This window comes from Myotis daubentonii, chromosome 2 (genome assembly GCF_963259705.1).
Source record: "Myotis daubentonii chromosome 2, mMyoDau2.1, whole genome shotgun sequence".
NCBI classification, from domain to species: Eukaryota; Metazoa; Chordata; class Mammalia; order Chiroptera; family Vespertilionidae; genus Myotis; species Myotis daubentonii.
In genome coordinates, this window is record NC_081841.1 from 16,528,263 (window position 1) to 16,550,737 (window position 22,475).

The following is a 22,475-nucleotide window of genomic DNA, read 5'->3' on the forward strand; positions in this document are numbered from 1 at the left end:
AGAGAAGCAGCCCACAGGCTAATTTAGACTAAACGTTTGTTCTGTCATTTCCCTCTTCAATGCCAATTTTTCCAATATAAATATATCTATGGTACCCAGTAAGCATTGAGCGCATACTTGCCACATAAACGTTTCAACAAAAGCAACTCCAGAAGAACTCATACAGTAAAGGACATAAAGGATGCAACATGGCAGAGTCGTGGGACTGCAGATTAGGAAACCATCTAGCTTCTCTTCCTGGCTCTGACCAACTTGGGAAACATGTAAATCTCTGGCCCTGTTTCTACATCTGCTTAGAGAAAGATGGGGCTCAATTATTTCACTTTTATTCAAACTACAACATGAAATTCTTTGAGAGATTGTAACCAGCTTTCTTTCTTTTTAATAAATAGGACAGGATTAAAATGTCATGACATTTTCTGAAACTTGTTTCAGATATATATCCTATATAATAGAGGTAATATGCAAATAAACCCTCACACCCTCACAAGATGGCTGCCTATGACCAGGCTGGCAGGGGGGTGAGGGACGACCAAACGACTGAACAAGTAGGCTGCGTGGGGCGACCAGGCCGGCAGGGGGGTTAGTGAGGGATGACCAAATGACTGAACAGCAGGCTGCATGGGGCGACCAGGCTGTTGGGGGAGACATGAGGGGCGACCAGGCCAGCAGGGGCAGTAGTTGGGGCAACCAGGCTGGCAGGGGGGCAGTTAGGGGCAACCAGGCCAGCAGAGGGGGGCAGTTGGGGATGACCAGGCCAGTGGGGGGTGCAGTTAGGGGCAACCAGGCTGGCAGAGGGGGGCAGTTGGGGATGACCAGGCCAGTGGGGGGTGCAGTTAGGGGCGACCAGGCCAGCAGAGGGGGGCAGTTGGGGATGACCAGGCCAGTGGGGGGTGCAGTTAGGGGCAACCAGGCTGGCAGAGGGGGGCAGTTGGGGGCGACCAGGCTGGCAGAGGGGGGCAGTTGGGGGCAATCAGGCTGGCAGAGGGGGGCAGTTGTGGGCAACCAGGCCAGGAGTGGGGGCAGTGAGGGGTGACCAGGCCGGCGGGGGGGAGGGGGGGCAGTTAGGAGCGACCAGGCTGGTAGGCAGGCAGTTAGGGGTGATCAGTCCAGCATGCAGAGGCAGTGAGGGGCAATCAGGCTGGCGGGAAGCAGGGGCAGATAGGGGTGACCAGGCAGGCAGGCAGGTGAGTGATTAGGAGCCAGTGGTCCAGGATTGTGAGGGATGTCCGACTGCTGGTTTAGGCCCAATCCCTGGGAACGGGCCTAAACCAGCAGTCGGACATCCCCCAAGGGGTCCCGGATTGGAGAGGATCCAGGCAGGGCTGAGGGGACACACACCCCCCTGCACAAATTTCATGCACTGGGCCTCTAGTATATATATAGATATTCAGAGAGGAAAGGAGAAGACCTAGAAACATCAATGATGAGAGAGAATCACTGATTGGCTGCCTCCTGCACACCCCCCACTGGGGATTGAGCCCACAACCCAGGCATGTGCCCTGACCAGGAATTGAACCGTGACCTCCTGGTTCATAGGTTGATGCTCAATCACTGAGCAACACTGGCCAGTATATTTTATATACTGGTTTGCATTATAAGATATTTCTTAGTGAATGTCACAGTTAGTTTGAAAGCCACTCCCTGATACAATCTTTTAAATTTCTATGTTGTAGTTTGAATTCTTATTGACCTGTTTTGTTCTAAAATTATTTCAAGACCAGTAAATCACGAAGCATGAAATCACCACTTATATAGAAAGTTTTATCAAAGCTAACATTTATTTGGTGCATACTCTGTGTTTGCTCTCAGGTGCCTTCACATATATCTTTTCCTTTAATATGTAAAAGCAATCATGTGAGGTATTTTACAGGTTAAAAAGACAACATAACAAAAAACTACTTCCCCTTAACTTATTCAGGTGAAAAGAAGGGTTATAAGCATTCCAAAATAAAAACAAAAACAAACAAATCAAGCCCAACCAAGTACATGGTCTATTTCCATTTCCTTTGTACATCATCTACAGATATCACACACTTCAGCATTGGAAGAGCCAATTCAAAGAAAAGGGAATCTTCCTTGCAATTTTTATCTACAGGTGTTTTTTAACTTACCAATGTTCTACTCTAAGTACGAGAAACTTAAATGCTGTCAATATCTGAAATAATTTTAAGGTGATCTAGTACTTTGAAAATTCTGTTCACACTGAAATAAAAGTCTAAATATAGAACTTTTTCAGAGGCAATTTCTCAACAGAAAAAGGCAACGGTAACAGTTCAATTGATGGAAATGATTTAAATAAAATACCTTCAAGAAAATAAAGTATAGGGAAATTTTTTCTACAGATGTAGCACCATTACCTCAATAAATGAGCAAATTTCAAGATGTGAGAATTACATTTTTTTTTCAAATAACTTATTTCATACTTATAAGTTCAAAGTATATGTTATTACATTAAGCTTTCCTTCTAACTAAAAGTTCAACACACTGACATCAAGGTGTTTTACAAAATAAAAAGCAATTTCCTAATAAACAGTGACTACTAAATTGTTACAAAGAAAAACTCTAACATTAAGCAATTTTATTCCATATGTAAACTTTTCTCAAGGGAAATATTGTGTTACAAACAAGACATAATCTGGTCAAGGTGAATGTATTTGACAAAACACTTGATCTTCCTAGTGCTTTTTATTCCTTGGCTGTTTCTTCAGCATTCGAGTCCTTTTTCTAAAACCATGTAACAAAATACAGCTCATACAGAACCCCAATATAAAGCTGACTTTTTTTTTTTAATATGTTTTTATTGATTTCAGAGAGAAGGGAGAAGGACAGAGGGATAGAAACATCAATGATGAGAGATAATGAATCATTGATTGGCTGCCTCCTGCACGCCCCCTACTGGGGACTGTGCCCACAATCCAGGCATGTGGCCCGACTGAGAATCGAAAGGTGACCTCCTGGTTCATGGGTGGATGCCCAACCACTGAGCAACACTGGCCAGGTGCTGACTTTTTATTTTTTAAATTATGCTCTTACTGAATGCCGCTATCAATACTACCATCACTTTATAACCAAGTACTGTCTGGTCAATGATATATTTAGTGTGTGTACATATGTATTTCAATGAAAACTTAGTATCAGCACACTAAACGGCATATGATTTATTTTAAATTGCTGGTCTCATATTTAAAAAACCACAAACTCTACGGCAGCAACTATAACACATGTATATTTCTCTGAAAGATGATTTTAAAGTTATCATATAATGGCATCATATAATTTAACAAAATAAAATCACATTTATAACATAAGGCTCCATCTGCGATTGAATGAATAATCAAAGAAAAATATCAGAGAAAGGCTTTGAAAAATAAAGTATGTTTCCTGTTAGAAGAATTTATTCTTTCCTTCTAAAAATATCTATTTATAACGTTCAAACAAAAGGTTTCTGAAATTCCTAGAAAAGAAGTAAACTTCAGTTGTAGTAATTGATGAGGTCACACTTTATCATGGTAAACTCCAAATCAATCTCTTGGTAGCCAGAAGATACAACTGCTCATTTTTATAGAAGTAAAGTTTATTACAGTTGAAACAATACAGCAGAAATCTCAAATGTTTACTCATTAAATATAGTTTAATTCTTACAAATCTCCTTTTGAAAATGCAATTCATATATACTGCAAACTCAGAATTTTGAATTCAAGTGAAATATAAAGGCAGTATTCCGGGAAATCACATCAGGGAGCTTTGTCAAATATATGTACAAATCAGTACATACCTCTCCTGTCTGGACACCTTAGGAAAAAGTGATTCTAAATATATCCAACGAAATACAGAAAAATACATTACTATTTGAGGCAGACCATGCTAAAATATAATTTACAATGATTAATTTGCATTTGAGATGGTTAATAATGCCTTTAGTTTGAACCAATGAAATCAATATTAAGTTAAATTTTGCAGTATTTGCTCAGTCTTTTGTACTAAACATTAGTTCATCTGAGAAGTAAATAAGATTGGAAAAAGTAATGATCTTTTTCTCTATGCTTATTATTTTCTTACTCAGTCATACTAAATGCAAACAATTCAACACAGCATCAAGATTTTTCACATATTAAAATGAAGACTAATGACTTGTGAAGGCAGACTATGTACCGTGTAGTATTTAATAGGTAAAATTTGCAATTACCATCAACTCAGTTTTTTTAAACAACAAGATTTACAAGCAAAATAAACATTTGATTAAAAAATTTTGCTATTCAAGGTCCTCAGGTATCTTCTCTTTGAGATTGGTACAGGTTGGGTCTTTTAAAAACCCAGAGAGAATATGGTAAGAGGGAAAAAAATTCCTCAATGCTTTAAAAAACTCTACTGTCAGAGGAGTCCAAACAACTACACTATGCTGGCATAGAAACAGGTGTTTTCTATCTTAGAACCATTCATTTTTCCATAGAAATAGCGCCTCAAAGCCAATTATATAAAGATGTAAATCAGTTCACACATGATTAAATTGAATCCTTTAAAAATAGGAGCAATACACCTCACCCAAATAGATCTTTTAAATCATTGCTAGCTGAACTGCTACTGGTCATAGTAGTTGGTGGCTGTGCAAAGTTCTGTGGGTTAAAGAAAGGATTGGCTTGCATACCAAAGGCAGATTGTCCCATCACGTTCATTTGTGTTCCCATTACTGAACTGCCCATTCCTGAAGACCCTTGAGGAGGTGCAAACTGATTAAGCCACTGATTTGGTTTCTGTTGTGATAACTGGTTCATGCTAACTTTGGGTTTCTGAGGGCCAAAGAGATTATTAAGAGCAGACATATCTGGGGGTCTTTGTTGAGTCTGCTTTGCACCAGCAGGAGGAACCCCCACAGCATTGAAGTTTGGCAAAGTGGAAGGTGTTCCCATTGTCATCGTGGTCACTCCAGGTGTGCTTGGACTACTGAAGAAGTTCTGGTTTGTATTAACCGGCATGTTGAATCCTGAGGTCTGAAAGCCCATGTTAGCATTTAGGCCATTTGTCAAATTTCTCTTTGTATTATCAATTGGTGAAGAAAACATCATGCCAAGGCCCATGGAAGGAACAGAAGTGAAGGTACTTGAAGCAGAACTTTTAGTGGCAGTAACAGACAGGCTGGTCAAAGATGACATATTATCCATCAATGTGTCTGTCAAGTCCTTAGTCTGAAAAATATGAGGGAATTACTTCATCTCCAAGAATTACAAATTACTTTAAATTAATAATCATTTGATAGATTATATTATAAAGGACAAGTTAAAATTAAGCTCAACAGTCTACACCAAGTTAGCAAACCATGCCACAGACCAAATCCAACCTATCAATACATATTTTTGTTTTTTAACAGATGAACATTTGTAGTTAACTTGCTGATAGGTAACACTAATTTTGAACTCAAATGAATTGTTGTCTTCCCCACCTTCCCCAAAAGAGAACTGTATTCTTCTCATTAGTAAATCTTTATAACAAAAATGGTACTTTATTATTTTTATATTGTGAACACTATCAAAATTTTGTGAAAACTTGTTTTCTATGTTATTACATAAGTAATTTAAAAATATTCTAGCCCTAGCCAGTTTTGCTCAGTGGAAAGAGCGTCAGCCTGCAGACTGAAGGGTCCCAGGTTCGATTCAGGTCAAGGGCACATGCCTGGGTTGCGGACTTGTTCCCCACTACGGGCAGTGCAAGAGGCAGCCATTCACTGATTCTCTCTCATCACTGATGTTTCTATCTCTCTCTTCTTCTCCCTTCCTCTCTGAGATCAATAAAAATGTATTTTTTTTTAAAAATATTCTGGCCGAAACCGGTTTGGCTCAGTGGATAGAGCGTCGGCCTGCGGACTGAAAGGTCCCGGGTTCGATTGCGGTTAAGGGCATGTACCTGGGTTGCGGGCACTTCCCCAGTGGGGGATGTGCAGGAGGCAGCTGGTCGATGTTTCTCTCTCATCGATGTTTCTGACTCTCTATCTCTCTCCCTTCCTCTCTGTAAAAAATCAATAAAATATATTAAAAAAAAATAAAAATAAAAATAAAAATAAAAAAATATTCTGGATTTTGCATGTTGACGCACAAAAATGTTTTCCAGAATTTTAGAGATTAAAAGATAACAAAAAATAATTTAAAGAAACCTGTGAAGAAAAGGTTATTTCTGAAACCAGTAAGGAATGTACACTCTCTACAAGCAGGGACTTTAATCACTGCCACAGTACCAGCACCTATATAACACTGCCTAGAAAATAGCAGGAAATAATTCCTGGTCAGGAAATACATAAAAAGTATTCCTAAACCAAGTTACAAGCGCAACTACAATTGAAACACCAAAATTTGAAAATTATTTTTTAGTCAAAAATACATAAATGCATATTATATTACTGATCATTTCAAAGTGAATAGTGTTGAATTAGTACCATAAGACCTAATATTTTTAAAAAGATAACCTCCTGTTCATCTAGCTTCCTCTTTATTGGTAACAAGCACTATCACAAAACATTATCTACCAGGCAGGCTACTGAGAAGTTGTTGGAAAATCCTTTATGCCCATACTTCTCAGAAACTGCATATTAAATAAAGTATTCTTTACAATACATTTTTATACAAACCCCAATAAGCAGATTAAATTCTCTATTACCTTACTCCTTAAGAGTAGTGTATGCTTAAAAAAAACAAATGAACTCTGACCTGTTTCACTGGAGCAATAGGTGTATGTACTTGGGGTTTAAGAGGCTGCTGACTTTTCAACTTCTGTGCCTGCTCCTGTTCTTTTGCTAATTTTTGTTTTTCTTCAAGTGTAAGTGATGCCTTAAAACAAAACAAAACAAAAAAATTAACTGGCAACTTCATAATTCCATTTATAAAACAGAAGATTTCTTTTTTTGTAAAGTACGTCTTGGTATGTTTGACAATACCAAATAGTTTACAAACTACTCATGTATTGGTGATTGCTACAGGTAAGTTACATTTCGAATTAACTTTAAACAAACTGCAAAAAATAATTTTTAGGTAGAAAGTTACAGAATCAGTGCTAAAATATTTCTAGTACGAAAACAAATATTATTTTAAGAACATTCATTAAATCATATTTTTACAGACAATGAGAATATGATTAGGTGATTTCATTTTACAAAATTAGGAGATTTTGTTCAACTTTAGTCTATTTCACTCCAAAAATATTCATAAAAAAGCAAAGGAAGAAGTAAACAGCTTCTTTCACAATGCCTGCATCAAATTTAACATTTGTCTGTTTCTTTTACCAACCTTGCTAAACTATAAACTCACAATATGTTCTCTTACAATTTTGAAAAGCCACAATGGCTTTAAACACATAGGTATTCTCATTTGTTGAATGAAAAGAGGAAAACTGCCCTCAGCAGAAATTCAAAATTGAAGTAGTATTTTATATTGGATGCTAACCAATATTTCAACTGGAAAGTATAATTTTATAGTTTATTATTCAAAATCAGAAGCAGAAAAAAGACATAGAATTTACCAACGGGCCAAGTACAGCAGAAAAAACAAAGGAGTTAGGCAATCTAGAAATGTTACCATGTGGGAGGCTGTAATAAAGCAACTAAAAATCATAAGCATGTTTATTTTCAACATGGGTCAGCTCATGTTCCACTGATAACTTTTAAATTTCATAAAAATAAATAAATGTTTCTTGTTAAGATGCTAAACATTATTTCCCAACAAAAGTCTGTGGTTTACAGGAAGCCCTAATATATATATACTTGTGTGTGTGTGTGTGTGTATATATATATATATATATATATATATATATATATATATATATATATATATATATATGATAAAAAGAACAGTAGCAAAGAAACTTACTCTTTTATGTTTATTCTGTAACACATCCTCTTTATTTTCTGATTCACCACCAGTCAGAAGGTCTGCTCCAATGTTGTTAAAAACTTTGTCAATCTGATGAAATAGAAAAAAGTCAACTGCTTGAATGACATAAAAACATATTGTGATTCTACTTTTTAAAGAACAAAAGCCCCCAAAGGAAGCACACTGTGAAGCACTTTTTACAAAAACTTAAATAATCTAAATATCTTCATACCTGAGATCCAACATTTGTAACTTTTGCCTCTTCAGAAATATTCCTTTGATTTCCTATATCCAAAGATCTGCAGGAAAATTGATGATTATGACAAAGCAATAAAAAGAAATGCATGTTTTTTAAATACGCATGCTGAAATTAATTCATCCACATGGAGTTTATTAGAACCTGAACAAAATGCAACTTCATTCTTTAAGAAGAGTCATAAATATTTTTCACTATTTACTAGTAGTAATGTCTGCTTGCCCCTCCCCCACCCCCCCAATGAACATTTGTATACAAATCTTTTTTTTTAACTCAACATTTGGGATTTACTGCAAAATTTACTCAGGATGTATTAAAGCCAGGCAAGCATGGTTCTTACCATCAGTTTATACACTGAGAGATAAGATATAATATGAGGAAAAGTTCAGAATCTATAACTCTAACAATAAATGCTATAATCACTGTGATGTGGACCTTGAAAAAAAGATAGGATTTAGCCCTGACCCGTTTGGCTCAGTGGACAGAGTGTCGACCTGCGGACTCAAGGGTCCTGGGTTTGATTCTGGTCAAGGGCATGTACCTCATGTACCTCGGTTGTGGGCACATCCCCAGTGGGGGGGGTGTGGGAGGCAGCTGATCGATGTTTCTCTCTCATCGATGATTCTAGCTCTCTATCCCTCTCCCTTCCTCTCTGTGGAAAATCAATAAAATATATTTTTTTAAAAAAAGATAGGATTTATATTGGAAAAAGAAAAAGAGGGAGTGGGGTGGGGGGGCATTGGGGGGATAAGGACACATAGGTAATACTTTAATCAATAAAGAAAAATAAATAAATAAGAAAAAGAGAAGGTTCATTTATACCTTAAGTATAAATGCTAGATATTAAAAATTTCTGTTATAAATTTTTAAAAATTATTTTTCAGGGTTTCTATGTTTATATAGTCAATCGATCAAGCATCATAAATATATACATACTGAGGCCCAATGCACAAAAATCGTGCAAGAGTAGGTCTTCCTTCCCCGGCTGCCAGCACTGGCTTCCCCCTGGCACCAGGGACCCGGGCTTATCCTCCAGCCGCCAGCAGGCACCTGGACCCAGGCTTCCCTCGCTGCCCTGGCTTTGTCCAGAAGGACGTCCAGTCCAATTAGCATATTACGCTTTTATTATTATAGATCACAGAATAGTTAGAGCACACAAGGCTATTTCACATCATTCTACAATACACCTTGTGCATTTACTTCCATAAGCCTTCATCTTACATTGGGGTAGAAGCTAAAGAGTTTCTATTTGGGAACCTTGCTCACAACTGATAACAATTTTACTGATTGTCAGATGTCTTTGGCTTATGGTCAAAGTTTAACAAGTATCCTAAAACCGTGTGTGTGTGTGTTTCCCCGCGCCCCCCCCCCCCCCCCCCCGGAGCAAAGAATATAGCAAAGAATTGATTTTAATAAACTGGCATTCTCCAGTGCATAACTTTTACCTTCCCCTTCTTCCTTTGAACATAAAATGAATGTTCAATAAATGTTCCTGGGGTTAGAGAAAAGAGGAAGGGGGAAATTAAAACACCAAGGTTTAATAGATTTGAAAAACATTTATAAGTGGTGCTCTTGATGATCACCACCCTGAGTTTACAGCACCAGCAGGTAATGCTGATGAGAGATGTTCTCAGAAACAGAATTTTCTCTATGTAGAGAAAATGCTAAGATTATATCATATTATTATACTTTTGTACTCAGAAATAACATTAGATTTTCAACAACAGTCTAACTTAGTTCAATTTAATATGCTGGGATTTTTTTTTTAATGTTTGACATAGAGTCAAGCTAAAATCCATCATTTTTTCTAGTTCGTATTTCAGAAAGTTAATCATTAGATAAATTTAATCTCACACTTAACCACACAAAATTCCCATGCCACCTACTTACTTCTGCTGTTCTTGCATTATATGAAGTTGCTCCAGTTTAGTCTTATGTTCAGACTCCAATCTATTAAGCATCTCTTTAATGACGGAAATGAACGAATTGAACTGGTATAACAAGAAGTTGATATGGTTATAATGTTTCAAGTTAGCAACAAATGTTATCTAATAAAATAATTCAGCAAGTGAAACATAATATCCTCTATTTTCACCAGAATATGACCTATTCATAGTATTGATGTCACAAAAAGTATATTTAAATTCAGCATATTATAGCAAGTTTTCACAATATCTTAGTATGGTGGTGTATATAGTTGATGAGACTTTTAAGTTCCAAAAAACATGTCTCAATTAATTTTATATCCTGATTGTCTAACAGCTATTATTCATGGGTCTCATATAAATTCATCCCCAGCAGTTATTACATATTGATTTTCCTAGAATCCAAAATAGAACATCAAAATTTGTGCATATCTAGAAGCAATCTGCTTAATAATGAAGAAAAAAATATTACCATATATTCAGATTATTATAAAACTGTTTGGCCAAAGTAAGCCTTGTTTTCTAAAAAGTTAGAAATACTAAGATGCCCTAGCTGATTTGGCTCAGTGGATAGAGTGTCGGCCTGCAAACTGAAGGGTCCCAGGTTTGATTTCAGTTGAGGGCACATGCCTGGGTTGTTGGCTTGATCCCCAGTAGGGATCGTGCAGGAAGCAGCCAGTCAATGATTCTCTCTCTCTCCCTCTCCCTTTCTCTCTGAAATCAATAAAAATATATTTTAAAAAAGAAATACTAAATAAATGTACATAATCCCTTCAGGATCATCATAAACTATTTAAATAACCAGAGGCCCAGTGCACGTGCACGACATGGGGGGGGGGGGGACGGGGGACCCTTAGCCCGGCCTACACTCTTTCGCAGTCTGGGAGCCCTTGGGGGATGTCTGACTGATGGCAGTCGGGCATCCTTAGTGCTGCCACAGAAGCAGGAGAGGCTCCAGGCACCACTGCTGCTGTTGCCAGCCATCGGCCTGGCTTCTGGCTGAGTGGCACTCCCCCTGTGGGAGCACACTGACCACCAGGGGGCAGCTCCTGCATTGAGTGTCTGCCCCCTGGTGGTCAGTGTGCAGCATAGCAACTGGTCATTCCACCGTTCGGTCAATTTGCATATTACCCTTTTATTATATAGGAGGAAACCATATATTATAGGAAAATCTAGATGCTTTCTTCCCCTCTCCAAATCTCATAACTACATCTTTGTGCTGAGTGCTTATACATACTGGTACACTATTTCATTAATCCTCACAACCCTTCAAAGTTGACTTATTAACATTTCTATTTTATAAATGAGGAAACTCAGGCTCAGCAAGAGAGAAACCAAATGCCCTGGCTGGTGTGGCTCAGCTGGTTGGAGAATTGGCCCCTATACTGGCCGAAACCGGTTTGGCTCAGTGGATAGAGCGTCGGCCTATGGACTGAAAGGTCCCGGGTTAGATTCCAGTCAAGGGCATGTACCTTGGTTGCGGGCACATCCCCAGTAGGAGGTGTGCAGGAGGCAGCTGATCGATGTTTCTCTCTCATCGATGTTTCTAACTCTCTATCCCTCTCCCTTCCTCTCTGTAAAAAAAAAAAAAAAAAAAAAAAAAGAATTGGCCCCTATACTGAAAAGGTTTCAGGTCCAATCTCCGGTCAGGGCACAGACAAGAGGCAACCAATCCTGTTTCCCTCTCACATCGATGTCTCTCTCGCTTCCCCTCTCTCTAAAATCAATAAGCATGTCCTCAGGTAACTTACTCAGAGATATTAAATAACTTACATGGCATAAGTAGAATTCATACTGTGTCTCCAAAGCTTAGCTCTTTTCTACATTGCATTGCCTCTCACCATGCTCTACCATCCCTTTATCCTTTGTCTTACCAGAAGAGTAACAAAAGGCATGTTTCCTTACTATGACTGACTCTCTGCTAATTAGTTTTTAAAACTTTTTAATGAAGTATAACATACTAACAGAAAAATATACATATAAGTGTACATCTCAAAAAATTCACAAACTGAACTTAACCAGGAGCCATATGAAGAAACAGAACATTGGCAGCCCCCCAGAGATTCCTTCTGCTCTCTTCTAGTCATTTACTGCCCAGCCTACACACACCCTGTGAGTAAACACTAGTCTGGCTTCTAGCACGTAGTTTTGGCTGTTTTTTTCAATCCTCTTCTATGTCTACCTTCACTTGCTCAGCATTATGTTCTGACAGTCATCCACATTGCATGTAGTTGGTGCAAGAGTTAACATAGGCCTGCACTGCTCTCCTTGAAAGGCCTGCTTACGAGGTTGGCCTTTGGCTGGTGTCCAGGAACTTAGCAGGTTCCCCCCCATTAACTGATGATAGTGGCAAACTGAGCCTAACTGCACAAAGAATATGTTTTATGCTAAACACCTGCTTTTCTTCTGGGAGTCTGAACTTGAGTACATGACAGGCAAAGGGTGCTATTGATCAGCTCCCAATAAAAATCTCCAGGCACTGAGTCAAATGAGCTTCTCTGGTTGGCAACATTTCACACATACCTTCACAACTCATTCCCCAGGGAAATTAAGTGCATCCTTTGTGGCTCTAGCAGATGTCTCTGGAAGCTTGAGCCTGACCCCCAGCCCCTACTTTGCCTTCTCCCTTTGCTGATTTTGCTTTATAATCTTTTACCATAAGAAATCACCCAGTCACTCTGGCCAGAGTGGCTCAGTGGGTGGCAGTTTGCTCCTTGCCCCTAGTCAGGGCACATGCAGGAGGCAACCAGTCGATGTGTCTCTCTCTCACATCGATATTTCTCTCTCTCCTTCCCTCCCTTCATTGGATCTGAAAAGCAATGGGGAAAATATCCTCACTCCTTGGGTGAGGATTTAAAAGAGAAAGAGGAATGCCAAAACCGGTTTGGCTCAGTGGATAGAGCGTCGGCCTGCGGACTGAAGGGTCCCGGGTTCGATTCCGGTCAAGGGCATGTACCTGGGTTGCGGGCACATCCCCAGTAGGAGATGTGCAGGAGGCAGCTGATCGATGTTTCTCTCTCATCGATGTTTCTAGCTCTCTATCTCTCTCCCTTCCTCTCTGTAATAAATCAATAAAATATATTTAAAAAAAAAAAAAAAAAAAAAAAAAGAGAAAGAGGAAGAGGAAGAGGAAGAGAGAGAGAGAGAAAGGAATCAGAGAGAGAGAAAGGAATCACCCATGAATACAATTTTATGCTGAGGCCTGTGAGGCCTCCTAGGGCAGTGGTTCTCAACCTTCTGGCCCTTTAAATACAGTTCCTCATGTTGTGACCCAACCATAAAATTATTTTCGTTGCTACTTCATAACTGTAATTTTGCTACTGTTATGAATCGTAATGTAAATACCTGATATGTAGGATGGTCTTAGGCAACCCCTGTGAAAGGGTCCTTCAACCGCCAAAGGGGTTGCGACCCACAGGTTGAGAACCGCTGTCCTAGGGAATCACTGAATCTGGAGCAGTCTCTGAAACCCTCCCAAACACCGTTGTGATTGTGTTTTAATTGCTGTGTGAAATTTCCTGTTTTTCCATCAAATGCTAAATATGTATTTTCCTAAGTTACTTTATCGTTTTCACATAATGCATAATATACTTAGATTATTTTACATCAGAACTGAAAGAAGAGTCTTGAATTAGGAACTCTATCCATAAAATATACAGAAAAGTGAGCACTATAAGTTAGACCACTAACTATTGTAAAATGCCATAAGGTATGAATCAAAATATTTCTGTTGATGAAAACAGGCCCCTAAAAAAATCAACCATAAACCTGAACAAATCTAACACCACATTTCAAATGAAATTATATATCCTAAAACAAGCATTTGGGAATATTTCAAATAATAAATATAAGAACAGAAATAACCAAAAGTTGAAGACTATTTTGGACATATGAGCATCCTAATTTTTCCTCTACATTCACTTTGTCCCTTTTTTGCCAATCATAACCTCAACCGTGTCATCCAAGATACAAAGAAACTTAATAAGCTGAAACGGTTGTAATTAACCTAGTTATTAATAATAGAAAGGAGCAAGTGGAAGCCAGACATTACAAGCATGTCATTTAGGCAGCTTTACCAGGAAACTACAACTTTACCCTCCCAGGGGTCCAACAAAGGGAAAATATATACATACCCAGTAAAGCTGGGGGGACTAGCAAAGGTGCTTGCTATCAATCACACTTAGGGACAGAGGTGGCCGGCCAGAATGGGGGTGGCCACTGCAAGGGCGCAAAAATTTGGGATACTTAATTCTCTGAACAAAGAAGCTTGCTCTCTTATGCTCTTGGGACTTATGTGACTCTGGGCTTGTGGAGCTCCCTTGCACTCACCCACATGGCCCACGGCCATGTAAACCCCACACACAATGGACTAATGGACTGCAACTAGCCTGATGCGGAACTGGACCCAGCTCCAACATGGAAAGGAAACTCTGGACACTGGCTTTGCCTTTAGCTTTACTGAAACCCCAGCTATATATCTTCTATGACTGGACTAAGGGGAATGGTACCTTGGAAATCTAGAGATGTAATTCCAGGCAAATAAAAACCACTCATTCTCCTGTGCAAGTCTTAGAAAATTCTTTTCTCAAGATACTGTAAGAACTACACCCCCAGCACCCAGTGGGGAAAAGGACCCCCCACTTCACCATGTAACAAAGCCCAAAACTAAAATCTAGGAACACAAACTTTCAGAGGCTTACCCTACCACTTCAATGAAATTTGGGGTCTGATTCATGTCATATATTTTTCTAATTCCAAAATTCCATTCACTCAGCACTGTCGCCTTATGCCCAAAGCTCTCTTGATTAACTCCCAGCTTTGCTCTAATTCACTTTCAGTCCTTAATTCCGAATCTTGCCTGCCTATCCATTTCTGAACTCAGTTTAACAGTAATATTTCCCAGTCTTTTCCATTAACCATTAGTTCTGTGGTGAACAAACTATGCCATTACTCTGTATCTCAAATTTTCTCTTAATAAATATTTTTGTTTCTGGCACTGCACTAACTGCTGAAGATATATTGAAGAATAAGCTATAAAAACCCGCCTTCCAGGACAATCAGGCACATACGTACATACTGTGATAACTACAGTGATAAAGGTATGCAGAGAGGCAATTTTATAATACTCTCTGAACACATTACCCCTTTGCTCAAACATTTATCATACTTTGAAAGTTTGAATATCTAAATACCTATTCTAGACTAATTTATCATATCACTACTCCCCTACTGTATTATAGGTATCTCCGTTCAAATTAAATTCTTCATTCCCAGTGGCAGATAGGATAGAATTGTTCCCTGTCATTTCATTCTGCTACTCATGCCTTTGGGCCCCTGTCTTTGAACATTGACAGGACCTGTGATCTGCCTGTAACCAACAGAGCACGGCAAAGGTAATGGAATGTTATTTCCTTGATTACTTTATAAGACTGTAATTTCCATCTTCCTAGCAGATGCCCTCTCTTTCTGGCTTTGATAAAACAAGTTTCCATGTTGCAGAGATCCATGAAGCAAGGAATTGACAGTTGCATCCATCTAACAGAGAGCTAGCGACTGAGGCCCTCAGTCCAACAGCCCAAAAGGAACTGAATCCTATCAACAGCCATGTAATGAGCTTAGAGGCAGATCCTTACACCAGCCGAGCCTTCAGGTGAGACCTAGCCTTTGATGGCAGAAGTAAGAGAATCTGAGCAGAGAACCCAGGCTCTGGTTTGGCCGACCCATAGAAACTGTGAGATAAGTGCCTGTTATTTTAAACCATCAAGTGTATGGTGACTTGCTATGGAGCAATAATGAATACATACCCCAGACACATTATATTAATATTTCTTTGTTCATGTCTACTTCCCAGCCCCAAATGTAAAGTAGCCCCAAATCCTATACATCTTTCAACATTCTGCTCATTTACTATCTCCCAATGAAGCTTCCAATAATCCAGCCTTCCACCTCACATACCCCTTACTTCAAACCCACAAGCTTTCACTTAACTCTGTGACACAGTTTTCCTTGTTTTACTAATACAAATATGTACGGCCCGGTGCACGAAATTCGTGCACAGGGGTGGGGAGGTGTGTCCCTCAGCCCAGCCTGCACCATTTCTAATCTGGGACCCCTCAAGGGATGTCTGGCTGCCCAGTGGGATCAGGCCTAAATGGGTAGTCGGACATCCCTTTCACAATCCAGGACTGCTGGCTCCCAACTGCTCACCTGCCTGCCTGCCTGATTGCCCCTAACCACTCCTCTGCCAGCCTGATCGACACCTAACTGCTCCCCTGCTGGCCCAATTGCCCCTAACTGCCCTCCTGCCAGTCTGATCACCCATAACTGCCCTCCACTGCCGGCCTGGTTGCCCCCAACTGCCCTCCCCTGAAGGCCTGGGTCCCCCCAGCTGCCCTCCCCTGCAGACCACGATCCCCCCAGCTGCCCTCCCTTACAGGGCTGGGTCTCCCCCAACAGCCCACCCCTGCAGGGCTGGGTTTCTCCCAACTGTTCTCCCCTGCAGGCCTGATTGCCCCTGACTGCCCTCCCTTTCAGGCCTGGTCCCTCCCAGCTGCCCTCCCCTGCAGGCCTGATTGCCCACAACTGCCCTCACCTGCCAGCAATCTTGTGGCAGCTATCTTGTGTCCACATGGGGGTGGCCATCTTGTGTGTTGGAGTGATGGTCAATTTGCATATTACTCTTTTATTAGGTAGGATATTTAATGCCAAAAAACAGTAAGCTAAATAAAGTGAATGAAGCACAAAACTCCTCCTACCTGGTTGAGATTAAGATTATTTTCGATACTCAGAGGAATCAGATGAGGCAATACTTTTCCAGCCAGCTGCTCTTTGGTGATTCCCAACTTCTTATGAGTAAAAGTACATTTGTAAATGCCTGATAGAAAAGAATAAGAAAATTTTATAATTCAATACCACTAATTAATAGAAATCAGGAAAACAGCTTATCTACATGAAATCTCTTGACAATAAGTTTAGCTACAAATGTTTCCTTATCAGTGCTTAGGATGAGGATGCTCTTACATATGGCATATAGAATGATTTCAGCTTTGTCATCAGTTTAGATTTAAACACCAGGACATATTTATCCTGTAGTCTTTGGTTTAAGAGCACATGTAATAATAGCATAACATTAAAAGTCTATCAGAACTAAGTACAGTTCTTACAGTGCAGCAGGAATATTACAGAATGCCCTCTACCCTGAAAACATATAGGTATATATTTCAGACCTCTCACTCAAGTAGAGACATCTACTTCAAAGTGTATAGGTAGAGCTCCTACACATTTTTTCACATCTTTAACCAATGACACTCAACATGTTTGAACCTTAATAATTTAATTCATCTCCACACAACCCTCCTCCATTGTCTCACCAATTTACTGGACCTTCAAGACTACTGGTTACAACTACTCACAAACCCTGCATTTGGTCAACAGAGCACATTTACTCCTCTTTCTCTAAATGTTTTTGTGTTGTAAGCATTTCGCATATAATCCAAAACTAGTAGCACACCATCTCCTATTATTCTGTTAATGTACACTTTACTTATATACTGAAAGAATAACTTTATTGTGAAGGTACTGAATGCTTGTTTGTTAGGCACTATGTTAATTACTTTCTCTTCAGTTTTCTCCCTGAATTCTCACAGGACTCCATTTATAATGATGTTATTTTCATCCTCATTTGATAGATGAAGAAACAGATTGGGACTAGGGTTCTTTCCACTATTACAAACACCTTCTCAAGAAGACTAATTTCTTTGAGTTCACAAGTTTCATACCATATCCCAAAAGTGCTGTTTCCAGAGGTCCACAATAAATTACTTGCTGACCATTCCTGCAAATATTTACTGAGGGCTTTCTATAGACCAGACAGTATTACAGGTGTTAAAAATACATGGCTGAGTAATATAGTTTTTCTTCAAAATTAACGACAAACTTCAATTTAGTAACAAGTGAACTTTTAATTGTTTTTGTGATTTCATAATTATGTCTGCTTCTCTTAGTAGAGTAGACCTCCGGCATTTCCAGATTGGACTCTCATAACTTTAACTGTTCACAAACAATTTCAGAGTTCTTGACATAGTAATCTGTAGTTATGCTGATAGAATAAAACATGCCATAAGGCTAATATGCTTTATCAGCACATCACTTAGCAGAGAAACAGTGCTTAAGATTTAAACATATCTAAATTAAAAACCAACCCTGGCTGGTGTTGCTCAGTGATTAGAGTGTCATCTGAAGCACTGAAGGTTCACAGGTTGGATTCCCAGTCAAAAACATATACCTGGCCCTGACCAGTTTGGCTCAGTGGATAGAGCGTCGGCCTGCGGACTCAAGGGTCCCAGGTTCGATTCCGGTCAAGGGCATGTACCTTGGTTGCGGGCACATCCCCAGTGGGGACCGTTCAGGAGGCAGCTGATTGGTGTTTCTCTCTCATCAATGTTTCTAATTCTCTACCCCTCTCCCTTCCTCGCTGTAAAAAATCAATAAAATATATTTTAAAAACAACAACAACAAAAAAACATGTACCTGGGTTCCAGGTTCAATCCCCAGCCCCGGTCGGGGCGTGTGTGAGGCAACCCATTGATGTGTTGTCTCCCCATAGATGTTCTTCTCTCTCTCTCTCTCTCTCCTCCCTTACTTCTACACTCTCTAAATATCAATGGAAAAAATATCCTCGGGTGAGAATTTAAAACAAACAAAAAACCAAACCAGCTCCATCACTTATCAGTTGTGTATTCTTTAAGAACTTACTTCACTTCTGAGCCTCAGTTTACTATTGTAAAACAGAAATAATAGTATCAATATCTCATTGGATTTGGGAAAGTACAAAATATGATAATGCAGAGAAAATAGTTAGCATAGTGCCTCTTAAAAATTGGGTACCAAATAAACATTAAGACTAGTAAGACTAGTATCAGTATTTCAAGTAGCTTTGTTTGCCTCTCTTTTTTAGTACCATTTTACAGGGCAAACTATATGCTATTATGGTATTTGTGAAGCTAGAATTCCCAAATGTCTTATTCCTTTGTAAATGTAAAGGTTCTACTGCTTTTGCTAAAATTAACACAAAGAAAAGTTATATCATGGCATTTATCCCATCATTCTCCAATTACTGAATGCTATATATGTGAAAGTAGAGTACAATGGTCCTATAGAGTGAAAAATGTATTTGCATGACTGTAAAATGATAAAGTAGTATCAAATGACAGTAAGTTTTCAGCTACCTAAAATCCCCATGAGGACTGCAGGTTCCTTGGATGGAATTTGTTGTAAGAAGGGCAGGATATCATCAAGTACAAACCACTTATCCAAGTATTCCAAAATCTTTCCTAAGCATACTAATGAATTTACACGAACCTATTAAAAGAGGTAAATTGAATTAGTCATTTAAAGTCTTTGTGATATAGAACAAAATATTTAAGTATTTAATCTTCATATAGGTATGTTAAAAATAACTCAAGAATAAAAGTAGGTTTAAAAGTTCTCATCCTTTATTAATATAAGAAATTCACATATTTACTAACTCCCCTGACTTGTTTCAGAAAAAATTTATGATGGCTTTACCAGGATACTAGTTAGCTAACGGTATGGATTGACTTCAGTTTTATATCATTTTAAATAAAGTGAATTAGGACTTAAGAAGCTTTACTACTAGTATATGTGTTTACTGTACAAAGACCATTTCTTTGGGGCATCTGAGTCATAAAAAGGACTACATTCTCCCACCAAGTAATCAATTTTACTGGGCTTCCAGTATTTTTCTGTAACTCAGGTTCAATTCATTCTTTAACTAAATATTTTAACATGCAAAGAGAATCTATATTTGTCCTACATAAAATTTTCTGTTTCTAAGTATATTTTTAATACAGTTATTAAAATCTGATATTCAGGAACTATTTTATAAAAATTCTATCATTCACTTGATTATTTTGGTAAATATTTCACACTATTTTTTTAGCTGGAATTTGTAAAGACAGAATACTCTGAGCCAGGATCTTATCAATAAAACTCCATTTATTAAAAATAAAAAAGAAGTAAACTAAGAACAGCAGAAAACAGTTTAGTTTAAAAAGTACTATTTCTGCAAGAAAGATGAAAATATTTTTCTGAAAAATAATGTGTAATTGTTTTCTGAAACCCAAACACAAGGGATTTTATAAATTCAAAATTATATCTAAAGGCTAAACTTGCTCTTAGTTTAATAACAGGAATTGCTGCATTCTTAATATATGTACGTATGTGTATAGATATACACAAAGACATATGAACTAAAAAAAGTTTACTTTTATTTTCTTTCATGATATATAAAATATTAGTCAGGTGAGTCATGAAGAAATAGAGCTCTTGGAGTATTTTATCTATCTCTGCATAGAATTTATTTCTTTATTTTCAAAAAACTGTATTAAAATATAATTTTAACTCATGATTCACATTTCAGGAATTTCCTAGCATATTTAAAACTTAGAGGTCTATGTCTATGAATGCAATTCAAGCATTCACATTTGCCACTGTGAAGGTAAGAGCACTGAGTGTGATAATATAAAATGCAAATCCATTTCAGTTACTGTTCTAAATCCATTCATTATAATTCCTTATAAACAGCATGCCTTTAAGGGTTCAGTTGGCATGTTTAAAGGGGATATAAACATCCCCGGGCATTACAGATTATTTAAGTACCCATGCTTCCCACCTCACTGCATACGTAGTTAGAACTCAACTAGAAAATCTATTTTAACAACGTGTATGCTGCCATAAAATACTATGTGATTTTTAAAAGGGCATTTTGAAAACTGAGTTTTAAGCAGCTATTACTACTATGTAGTCTGAAAATTTAATCTTAAAATTAGAAAATTTCAGAGAAATGGACTGCATTTCAAATTCTTTTAATGTTGATGAAGACAAACACTCAGAGAGGTACAGTGACTTGCCTAAGGGTACAAGAATTAGTAGCAGAGTCAGAATAAGAACTCATGTTTTTTTACTTCATTTCATACAAGTTCATTTCAGTAAACAATTATATTTTTTTCCTACTTTAGTGTTGTTTTTCATCTCAGAGTCTTTCTACCAAACAGAAAAACAAAAATAAATAAAATAAAAATACATGAACTAAAATGGATTAGATGGCTGTAAAGTAAAAGTATTTACCATTTAAACTTATTTTGCCTATAAATCTATTAAGCTATATTTACTTTTATTTAAATTCACATTTCACCCCCCCCCCCCCCAAAATTGATGAGCTCTCCAAAGAACTATCTTTCCTAAATGCAAATTTAATGCTATGGCCATTATTAAACATCAAAATAAGAACTGACCAGGTGAAGGAAGAACATTTCTCTCTTTTTTCTAAAGCTGGTATTTGCAGCGAAAAGAGAATTTAATGTTACTTCTATAAAGAAATATCAATGAGATAATTCTTATGATTCAGAGTTAGAGAAAAGGTTGGGCACATTTATTGCCTCCAATATGAGATCACGAGAACTTTGTTATTTATCCTACCACCCTGACTACCAAATAACTTGGTATTAAAATTCTGTATTCAAGGAGACAACCACCCTTACTCTAGTCTAGACTTTTTAGCACAACTATTTTTCCCATTGATACTCTTATTAATTTATATTTTATTGTACCCTTTACTCTTTTTTGAAAGTAAGCCAAAACTGAGGCATAAAAATATTTAGAATAGATGACTAAAAATAAAGGCAGTTTATAAAAGTCATTCAAAAAATGTTTAGGCTTATACACCAAGTTAAACTCTCATGATTACTTTAAAACTACCATCAAAATAGTGAATTAAAGCAGAAAAGGATTAAGAAAAAAAAAGTACTCAAATTTCATATTAAAGCACTCAAAATTAGGGGATAATGAATAAGATCAGGGACGTACTGTAAAATTATACATCAGGGGAAATTATAGCTACTGCTCACTTTTATAGTACTTTAGCAATTACCTATAGCCAAGACAAAATACATGAACACTATAAAAGGGTTATTATACAATAATAAAATTATTTAAACAAATAAGGAAAGAAAATCAAAAATTAATACGCAATTACTTACAGCAAGGGAAGATGTTTGTAGACATGCATTTTTAATTCTTGGTATCAAAGCATTTTTCATGGATGGGTAGTCTATAAGATTTGCAAAGGTTGGAATGATGTTTAGACAGAGTTCCTATTAAGAAAATTAATTGGATCAGTCTTAAGGACTCATCTTTTTTCTCACATATTAGAAAATATTTTGCATTTGCATGGCAAATTTGTCACATAGTTTGAAATACACTTTTATGTACATTACATCATTCTGTCCTTTCAGTAACTATTTGAAAGGATAGTTATTTTCCGTTTCCAATTTTACAGATGAGAAAACAGGCTCAGAAAACCTTACTCAAAATTATACTAGGTCCTAAAACTAGCCTCTGATACCACAATTCCCTGGT

General features: G+C 37.8%; 1 protein-coding gene across 3 annotated transcripts in view; it reads right to left on the minus strand.

The window, feature by feature from the left end:
• Positions 1–1,762: 1,762 nt before the first annotated feature.
• SCYL2 (SCY1 like pseudokinase 2) overlaps positions 1,763–22,475 on the minus strand; it is a 53,352-nt gene continuing 32,639 nt past the window's right edge. For all 3 annotated transcript variants that reach the window (XM_059681874.1, XM_059681873.1, XM_059681875.1), the window contains 8 exons: positions 22,097–22,210; positions 19,265–19,397; positions 16,793–16,911; positions 10,003–10,103; positions 8,089–8,155; positions 7,854–7,946; positions 6,699–6,818; positions 1,763–5,186 (listed from right to left, as the gene is read on the minus strand). In XM_059681874.1, coding sequence (XP_059537857.1) covers positions 4,542–5,186; positions 6,699–6,818; positions 7,854–7,946; positions 8,089–8,155; positions 10,003–10,103; positions 16,793–16,911; positions 19,265–19,397; positions 22,097–22,210 — 1,392 coding nt within the window. In that variant the 3' untranslated portion in view covers positions 1,763–4,541. The remainder of the gene's footprint in view (positions 5,187–6,698; positions 6,819–7,853; positions 7,947–8,088; positions 8,156–10,002; positions 10,104–16,792; positions 16,912–19,264; positions 19,398–22,096; positions 22,211–22,475) is intronic.